This window comes from Carcharodon carcharias, chromosome 31 (genome assembly GCF_017639515.1).
Source record: "Carcharodon carcharias isolate sCarCar2 chromosome 31, sCarCar2.pri, whole genome shotgun sequence".
Classification (NCBI taxonomy): Eukaryota; Metazoa; Chordata; class Chondrichthyes; order Lamniformes; family Lamnidae; genus Carcharodon; species Carcharodon carcharias.
Window position 1 is genome coordinate 11,803,702 of NC_054497.1, and position 10,046 is coordinate 11,813,747.

General features: G+C 44.9%; 1 protein-coding gene across 1 annotated transcript; it reads right to left on the reverse strand.

Moving 5' to 3' along the window:
- Nucleotides 1-2,282: 2,282 nt before the first annotated feature.
- On the reverse strand, nucleotides 2,283-4,413 carry LOC121271613 (ferritin heavy chain-like). Its single transcript, XM_041177651.1, has 4 exons — nucleotides 4,096-4,413; nucleotides 3,434-3,580; nucleotides 3,150-3,275; nucleotides 2,283-2,717 (listed from the first exon to the last, which is right to left on the reverse strand). Exons 1-4 carry the CDS (start codon nucleotides 4,195-4,197, stop codon nucleotides 2,562-2,564), a joined length of 531 nt encoding a protein of 176 aa, XP_041033585.1. The 5' UTR covers nucleotides 4,198-4,413; the 3' UTR covers nucleotides 2,283-2,561.
- Nucleotides 4,414-10,046: the final 5,633 nt, after the last annotated feature.

Sequence of the window (10,046 nt, forward strand, 5' to 3'; positions counted from 1 at the left end):
CGGGGCAGTTCTGTTTGTGGAACAATTTCTCCTTCAACTCCTTTCACTTCCTCCAAATAAAAGGTGTGGCTATGGGTACCCGCATGGGCCCCAGCTATGCCTGTCTCTTTATGGGGTATGTGGAACATTCCTTGTTGCAGTCCTACTCCGGCCCCCTTCCACAACTCTTTCTCCGGTACATCGATGATTATTTCGGTGCCGCTTCATGCTCTCATCAGGACTTAGAAAAATTTATTAATTTTGCTTCCAATCTCCACCCCTCCATCATTTTCACGTGGTCCATCTCTGACACTTCCCTTCCCTTCCTTGACCTCTCTGTCTCAATCTCTGGTGATAGACTGTCCACCAATATCCATTACAAACCCACCGACTCCCACAGCTATCTCGACTACAGCTCCTCACACCCCACTTCCTGTAAGGACTCCATCCCATTCTCTCAGTTCCTTCGCCTCCGTCGCATCTGTTCCAATGATGCTACATTCAAAAACAGTTCCTCTGACATATCCTCCTTCTTCCTTAACCGAGGTTTTCCACCCATGGTCGTTGACAGGGCCCTCAACCGTGTCCAGCCCATCTCCCGCGCATCCGCCCTCACTCCTTCTCCTCCCTCCCAGAAACATGATAGGGTACCCCTTGTCCTCACTTATCACCCCACCAGCCTCCGCATTCAAAGGATCATCCTCCGCCATTTCCGCCAACTCCAGCACGATGCCACCACCAAACACATCTTCCCTTCACCCCCCTTATCGGCATTCCGTAGGGATCGCTCCCTCCGGGACACCCTGGTCCACTCCTCCATCACCCCCTACTCCTCAACCCCCTCCTATGGCACAACCCCATGCCCACGCAAAAGATGCAACACCTGCCCCTTCACTTCCTCTCTCCTCACCGTCCAAGGACCCAAACACTCCTTTCAAGTGAAGCAGCATTTCACTTGCATTTCCCCCAACTTAGTCTACTGCATTCGTTGCTCCCAATGTGGTCTCCTCTACATTGGAGAGACCAAACGTAAGCTGGGCGACCGCTTTGCAGAACACCTGCGGTCTGTCCGCAAGAATGACCCAAACCTCCCTGTCGCTTGCCATTTTAACACTCCACCCTGCTCTCTTGCCCACATGTCTGTCCTTGGCTTGCTGCATTGTTCCAGTGAAGCCCAACGCAAACTGGAGGAACAACACCTCATCTTCCGACTAGGGACTTTACAGCCTTCCGGACTGAATATTGAATTCAACAACTTTAGGTCGTGAGCTCCCTCCCCTATCCCCACCCCCTTTCTGTTTCCCCCTTCTTTTTTTTTCCAATAAATTATAAAGATTTTCCTTTTCCCACCTATTTCCATTATTAAAAAAAAACTCACTAGAGCTATAACTTGAGTGCCCTACCATCCATTCTTAATTAGCACATTCGTTTAGATAATATCACCAACTTTAACACCTATGTGTTCTATTGTACTATTGTCGTTGACATCTTTTGATGATCTGCTTCTATCACTGCTTGATTGTCCCTACAACCACACCAACCCCCTCCACCTCTCTGTCTCTCTATCTCTCCGCCCCCCACACACACACCTTAAACCAGCTTATATTTCAGCTCTTTCCTGGACTCGAACTCAAGTTCTGTCGAAGGGTCATATTGACTCGAAACGTCAACTCTTTTCTTCTCCGCCGATGCTGCCAGACCTGCTGAGTTTTTCCAGGTAATTCTGTTTTTGTTTTGGATTTCCAGCATCCGCAGTTTTTTTGTTTTTATCTCTGGTTTTTAAACAATTAATAATCTTTAGGGAAAGAAATCTGACATCGACTTGGTCTGACTCCAGACTCTCTGCAATGTGGTTGACTCTTCACTACCCTCTGAAATGGCTTAGCAAGCTTCTCAGTACAAGGGCAATTAGGAATGGGCAAAAAAATGCTGGTCTAACCAGTGACACCCACGTCCCATGAAAGAGAAAAAAAAATGGCAAGACAACGTGTAGTATTTGTTTGTTTTTGAAATGGCGCTAAACAGAATTGCCTAGGTTGGAGTAACCAACCCATGATTTTATTTTAACAGGACTACAGGGCGATGGACTAGCTGCACATAGAAGGGAGACAGTTGTTCTCCCCTAGTTTGAGAAAGGTTTCCACCCATTAGTGCATGTAGTTAAGGGTGTCACCATATAGTTACACCCAGCTGCATTCAAGAATTTAGTCTGGGGTTATGAGATTAAAGTTTGAAGAATTCCTCCCCTACAACGTTCACTAGACCAAAGGAAGTGCATGATGTGTTAAATAAAGAACAACAACTTAACACGACAGCTTTTATTTACTTAAACCCAATTGTGCCACATTTTTAAACAATTTGGCAGTTTGATAAAAGATTACTACAAACTTCAGAACATTGATCTTATCCTTTCCATTTACAAACTTAATTCACAACCCGAGTTAACACCCCATTTAAAGATATCAAAAACTGACTCAAATTCAAAAAAAGGTAAACATTGCCCAACAAATGAAAAAAAACATCAATAGAGATGATTGAGGAAATGTAGGCACACTGTTGATTTCCATGTTTGGTGGGTGTTTTTAGCTGCTCTCTTCCAGGCTATGCTTGTCAAAGAGATACTCAGCCATGCCATTCTGGGGTGCCCCCATGCGTACCAGGTTGGTGATGAAATCCCCAAGCTTTTTGATAGCTTGGACCTGCTCATCCAAGTAGTGAGTCTCCAGGAAGTCACACATCTAGGATAGAAAAAAAAAGGTCCTTGTTAATATTCACGACTTTTAATGAAAATGAACCTAACACCGAAGTGTTTATTACTTGGATGGTAGTGGAGTATTTTAAATCAGTTCTTCTTTGGCCGTTTTTAAATTAAGACAGGATTACAATAGTTCTCCTCAAGGAGGATTTAGGTGGTCAATTACACTGACAAATGGAGAAACTTGTGAAATTTTGTTCCACTCAATTCAGTATCCACCATTTACCAAAAGAAAAATCTTCTGTTCAAGAGGTGAGTCAGTAAATACTAGCATTTCACAGTCCAAATGATGATGCTTCCTGACTAAGTCTACAATCGACAGGGCCTCAGCCTTCCTTGGTGGGCGGGGTCGTTTAAAAAGCAAGATAGAAAGGGCCTCGGGCAGAACAAAGAGAATCAAGAGGTCGATACGTACGTGAGGATCAACCTTGTCAGAAGCCAGTTTGTGAAGCTCCAGGAGGGACTGATTCACAGTCTTCTCCAGATGCAGGGCGCACCTCATCGCTTCCAGACCATTGCTCCACTCATCCCGGTCAGGTTTCTAGATGGGATTAAAATATTTTTTTTAAAAAAAGAGGCGGGGGAAAAAAAAGATTAGATCACAAATAAAAAAAAAAACACAAACCCCGAACAGCAACAACAACAACAGAAAACGTCAGGGTGATGTATTGTGCTTGGGAAGCCAGCCCTTGTACTAACCGATACGTCCTGCAGAATGACACGGCCCCCACGCTGGTTTTGGAATTTCATCAGCTTCTCCGCATGTTCCCGTTCCTCGTGGGATTGATGCTTGAAAAACTTGGCGAAGTTCTTCAGGGCAACATCATCCCGGTCAAAGAAGGCATACTGGGGAAAGAAAGAGAGAGGGAGAGAGAGATAAGAGTGAATCTGGAACTAAGCATCCGAAAACATAACCAACTCCCCCACCCCCACTTTTATCCACAATCTCGAGATTCTGCGAAGAAAAGCAAGGCTGCTGGAAATTAAATCATTGCAGTTACGACGCGTGGAAACCGTAGGAAAAGAAAATGATCCGCTCACTAGCTAATGGCACTCAGGTAGATCATTGACGGGGTTTTTTTTTAAACACACAAAAAACCCAAGCGTTTTAAAGCTGAGATACAGCTCCTTTTGTTCCACTCCAGCATTAAACAGGCTGTGTTGACGGGCGGGAGAAAAGTAAGCGAAATGTCACGACAACAAAAAAAAAGGGCCACAACCCAACTCAACTCAACCCCAACCTAACAGGGTTTCTTGCAAGATTCGAAGATGGGGTTTAACCTAGAGAGTGACCCCCCCCCCCCACCAACCATCCCCCGAATTGCTTGTATTTTTAAATAAATAAGTTTGCTTCGCCTTACCATGGACATGTAGACATAAGAAGCGTACAGCTCCATGTTGATCTGGCGGTTGATCGCCGCTTCGCAATCCTGGTGGTAATTCTGGCGGATTTGAGAAGTCATCCTGATCTGCTGCGGTTGTCCAAAAAAAAAGCCAAAAGTGGAGGGGAATAAGAAAAGGTGGGCAAGTTGACAAAATAAAGTGTTAAAAAGTATTTTTTTTTAAATGGAGGGAAGGAAGGTGGGGGGATTAAAAATACGAAGTTTGGGTTCTATTCCGTTCAAACACTGTTGAAGCAAGAATACAACCCGGATTCTGTGCTACTGTTTCGCCAGCGCCTCTTATTTATAGAGCAAGTCACCCCCCCACCCCACCCAGCTTTGTTACCGCCCCTCTGAGATGATTCAGCACAAAATTGGTTAACTCTTGGAGTGCTGGGCTTGTGACTCGGTGTCTTTTCCCCGAACAAACCCATTGGGTGGGGTCAGGAGTAAGCTTCTTAGACAACTTCAGCTTATTGCGTGCGCCTTTTGTAAGAGGGGGCGCCGATTGCCAGCCAATTGGTCTTATTGGCAATTAAGAGATGTTGCCCTGATGCCGTCAGACAATGGTGTGCCCACCACCGACGCACAGTGGCAGCAGTGTGTGTACCATCTACAAGGTGCACTGCAACAACTCCACACAAACCTCAGAGATAAAAACAAAAAAACTGCGGATGCTGGAAATCCAAAATAAAAACAGAATTACCTGGAAAAACTCAGCAGGTCTGGCAGCATCGGTGGAGAAGAAAAGAGTTGACATTTCGAGTCCTCATGACCCTTCGACAGAACTTAACGTGTGCATATAAAAACTTAAGTTCTGTCGAAGGGTCATGAGGACTCGAAAGGTCAACCCTTTTCTTCTCCACCGATGTTGCCAGACCTGCTGAGTTTTTCCAGGTAATTCTGTTTTTGTGCCACACAAACCTCCTTCGACAGCTCCTTCCAAACCCATTACTGTTACCATCTAAAAGGACAAGGGCAGCAGACACATGGGAACACCACCACCTGCAAGATCCCCTCCAAGCCACATACCATCCCGACTTGGAACTATTTCGCCATCTTTTCACTGTCAACTGGGTCAAAATCTTGGAGCCACCTCCCCTCCCTCCCTAACAGCGCCGTGGGTGTACCTACACCACAAGGAGTGCAGCAGTTCAAGAAGGCGGCTCACCCACCACCTTCTCAAGGTGGGCAATAAATGCTGGCCCACCTAGAAATTCTCACATCCCAAGAAGGGATTTTTTAAAAAAACAATCACAGCTGCCAGTGCAAGGTGTAATCCCTGTGGTTAGCTGGACTCACTTTTACCTCTGAGTATGTTCAAATCCCACTCGAAGATTTCAGTGAAAGGAAATGATTTTAAATTTGTACCCAAAAAAAGGGGGTTGAAATTTCTTTTTTATTATTCATTCATGGAATGTGAGCATCACTGGCTAGGCCAGCATTTATTGCCCTTATTCAGAGGGCATTTTTAAGAGTCAACCATATTGTTGTGTGTCTGGAGTCACATGTAGGCCAGACCAAGTAAGGACAGCAGATTTCCTTCCCTAAAGGACATTAGTGAGCCAGATGGGGTTTTATGACAATCATTTCATGGTCATCATTATAGACGTTTAATTCCAGATATGAATTCAAATTCCACCATCTGCTGTGTTGGGATTCAAACCCAGGTCCCCAGAGTATTACAGTCCAGAGACAATACCACTACGCCACTGCCTTCCCCAACATGTCTTCTGCTCTGACCCGAGCCATTTACAGAATACAGTCGGCAAGCCGCCCAGTGCTCAGAGAATGCTAGAGGCCACCTGAGCCAGGCGGTGAGGTGTTGAATATCCAGTGACTCAATGAGTAAGCTGAGCTTGGAATCAGCATTAACAGGTGGGCGGGGGTAAAGAGGAGGGGTGTGGGGGGGTGGGGGTGGGAAATGGCCACAGTATATTTGTGGGGCAGGGGAGAGTGGTTCTGGTTTGGCTACTCACATCAGCCCCCCCATCTGTACCTCAAATTTGCAAAAGCCCATCCTGTAAACTGCCGACACACCCCTTTGCCTGGCATAGGACCCATTTTCACTTCATTCATTCCTTTATTTAAAATCAGCTTCCTTCGTGGCCAGGGACCGAGTTGAGGTAAACTTTACAATCAGTCATTTATCCAAGCAAAATATAAAAGCATAAAAAATATAGAAAAGGAGTAGTAAATTAACGTATAGGTCAGTCAGCAGTCATTAGAGTTCATTCATTTTGTCCATGAGATATGACATTGGACTATTCTTAAATTTTGTCATTTTACATCTTAACTCAGTTATTGTTTTGACTTCTGTAGATGGTAACCAATATGAGATTTGTCAGTGGTTAACAAGTTGTTGATAGGGAGGGAGGTCTTGTGGTGCCGTGGGTAGCATCCCTGCCTGTGAACAAGGAAGCTCCAGGTTTGAGCCCCACTCCAGGACTTGATGGTCAAGGAAGGTCTGTACATAATGCAGCCAAACAGGTTTGAGTATCATCCTGCAACATGTGCCAATGGCAGGCGGTAAGAGTGGGAGTGATTCCTGGTCAGCCATGTGATGGAAAGAATGTTGGCACCTCTACCATCACTATCCATAGCACCAGGCTACAACATAAGAGTTTATGTTGCCACAGCAACTTGGACTCCTTGAGCGATCTGTAATGCACCAAGTAGTGAAGTTTGGAGTTCAGCAGCAATCCTGCGAAAGAACAGCAGAGTTGATCATGTCTGTCCTCGAGTGATGCTGGACTGCACTTGTATAAAGCATCTGAGTAGCTATGGTAATCAGGGCAAGAACGACTAGGCCCTTTCCTGAACATGTGGCAAGTAGCCTCACATTCAGTTGGGTTAGAAAAGTTGCTGACTGCCCATTTATAGCACCACATTAAGCCTCCAAAGGGAACTAACCCTTTCCTTTCCGTGTTCGACTGCCTTCTAAACAGAGCAGGTAGCAAATTTGCTTAACATTTTGAGTCCGTGTGACCCTTCTTCTACAGAAGGGACAAATGGACTCGAAAAATTAACTCTGTTTCTCTCTCCGCAGATACTGCCAGACCTTCCGAGCTTTTCCAGCATTTTTTGTTGTTGTTTCAAATATAGAGTAATTGGCTAACTATCATAAAGTGTGATGCTCAGGCCACTTACTATTTGTGTTGGCTTTGGCTCAAAAGTGTGTGGTACTTTCGCCTATGAGCTACAGGTCGTGGGTTCAAGTTCCACACCAGAAAGTAGAGCACAAAAGTCTAGGCTGACAGTGCAGCATTTGGGGGGGGGGTGCTGCATTGTTGGAGGAGGCGTCTTTCGGATTAGATGTTAAATCGAAGCGCGGTCCGTTTTCTTAAGTAAACAACCCCATGGCACTATTTGACCCATTCCTGGCCAATGTTTACCCTTCAGTGAACATCACAAAAAACACCATATCAGGTCCTTATCACTTTGTTGTTTGTGGGAGCTTGCTGTGCACAGTTTGGCTGCCATGTTTCTTACATTCATAATTGCATGTCAAAAGTGATCATTGGCTGTTAAGCACATGAGGACATCCTGAGGTTGTGAGAAGTACTTTTTAAATATAAGTCACTCTTTTTTAATAAGATATCTTTGACAATTTGAAATTTGAAACTTGGGATGTAAAAGAGATCATGGTGTGGTCAGAAAAAGCAAGAGAGGATCTCTCACTTTTGTGGCAAGCATTTATCCCTCAGGTACTAACAGAACTAGTTAATAACGAGGTTATTATTCATTGCATTGCTGCTGGAGAGGCTTTGATTTACTGTATCTGCCTATAAAACAAAATAATTAATTGGGCATGAAGCAGTTTGAGGTGTCATAAGGATTGAAAGACACTAATAATTCTTTCTTCTGTGACAATACAGTCAAGTGGATGTGTCAGCACCAAACATAAAATGTGCAGAGTGCAAAGCTGATTAATGGGTTGTAAATACTTATGGTGGGTATGGTATGAGATAGCAAATGTGTTTAACAGCACATTTAACACAATTCAATATGGTCTATTTTATTGAGCCAAGTCTATAATTTTCAAAGTTCAAGATAAATGATATCGGCTACTGGAAAACCGCTGTACAGCCAGCGTTGAGAAATTAAGGGCTGTCAGCATGTATTAGTGGTTCCTATCAGCGAGTCATAAGATCATGAGTTCCAACATGACTCGGGGACATGAGCACACTCTCCGGTGCAGCATGGAGGGAGTGCTGTATTGTCAGAGGTGCCATCATTTGGCTGGAATGTTAATCCAAGGTCCTGTTTGCATGTTCAGGAAGTAAAAGATCCCCATAGCACTATGAAAAAAAAAAGTTGGGTGCTCTTAACAGCACCCTGGCCAATATTCATCCCTGAATCAACATCACCCAAAACAGATTAACTGGTTATTTTATCTCATTTCTAACGAGTTGTTAAACTGAGGCCCATTTTCCTTTATTTCGCAATATGCTAAAGATACAGAGTAGATAAAAGCAAAATACTGTGTGGATACTGGAAATCTGAAATTAAAAACAAGAAATGCTAGAAAAACTCAGCAGGCCTGACAGCATCGCAGCTCTGAAGGAGGGTCATACGGACTCGAAATGTTAGCTCTGTTTCTCTCTCCACAGATGCTGCCAGACCTGCTGAGTTTTTCCAGCATTTTCTGTTTTTGATACAGAAGAGATGTTATAATCAGACTCTGTGCAATATATCATCACCATAACACAAAAATAAAAATACCTGGAAAAACTCAGCAGGTCTGACAGCATCTGTGGAGAGGAACACAGTTAACGTTTCAAGTCCGTGTGACTCTTCAACAGAACTAAAGATAAAAAGAAGAGAGATGAAATATAAGCTGGTTTAAGGGGTGGTGGGACAGGTAGAGCTGGATAGAGGGCCAGTGATAGGTGGAGATAGCCAAAAGATGTCACAGACAAAAGGACAAAGAGGTGTTGAAGATGGTGATATTATCTAAGGAATGTGCTAAGAGTAGAAAGCAGGATGAGCAAGTAACAGATAGCCCTAGTGGGGGTGGGGTGTGGGGAAGGGATCGAAATAGGCTAAAAGGTAGAGATAAAACAATGGATGGAAATACATTTAAAAATAATGGAAATGGGTGGGAAAAGAAAAATCTATATAAATTATTGGAAAAATGGGGAATCGGAAAGGGGGTGGGGATAGAGGAGAGAGTTCATGATCTGAAGTTGTTGAACTCAATATTAAGTCCGGAAGGCTGTAAAGTGCCTAGTCGGAAGATGAGGTGCTGTTCCTCCAGTTTGCGTTGAGCTTCACTGGAACAATGCAGCAGGCCAAAGACAGACATGTGGACACGAGAGCAGGATCGAGGGTTGAAATAGCAAGCGACAGGGAGGTCTGGTTAATGCTTGCGGACAGACTGAAGGTGTTCTGCAAAGCGGTCACCCAGTCTGCGTTTGGTCTCTCCAATGTAGAGGAAACCGCATTGGGAGCAACAAATGCAGTAGACTAAATTGAGGGAAGAGCAAGTGAAATGCTGCTTCACTTGAAAGGAGTGTTTGGGCCCTTGGACGGTGAGGAGGGGGGAAGTAAAGGGGCAGGTATTGCACCTTCTGCGGTTGCATGGGAAGGTGCCTGGAGGGAATGATCCCTGTGGAAAGCCGCCGGTGGGGGGAGGGGGGGTGGCTGTGAAGGGAAGATGTGTTCGGTGGTGGCATCATGCTGGAGTTGGCGGAAATGGCGGAGGATGATCCTTTGAATGCAGAGGCTGGTGGGGTGAAAAGTGAGGACAAGGTGGACCTTATCATGGTTCTGGGAGGGAGAGGAAGGTGTGAGGGCGGGTGTGCAAGAGATGGGCCGGACACGGTTGAGGGCCCTGTCAACCACCGTGGGTGGAAAACCTCGGTTAAGGAAGCAGGAAGACATGTTAGAGGAACTGATTTTGAAAGTGGCATCGTCAGAACAGATGC

Bases quoted from the DNA above. Each gene is read 5' to 3' on its own strand.
- LOC121271613 (XM_041177651.1), bottom strand. From the start codon at position 4,197: ATGACTTCTCAAATCCGCCAGAATTACCACCAGGATTGCGAAGCGGCG. The intron at 3,581-4,095 runs GTAAGGCGAAGC...TTCTTTCCCCAG, and splicing joins CTTATGTCTACATGTCCATG to TATGCCTTCTTTGACCGGGA. The intron at 3,276-3,433 runs GTTAGTACAAGG...AATCCCATCTAG, and splicing joins TCATTCTGCAGGACGTATCG to AAACCTGACCGGGATGAGTG.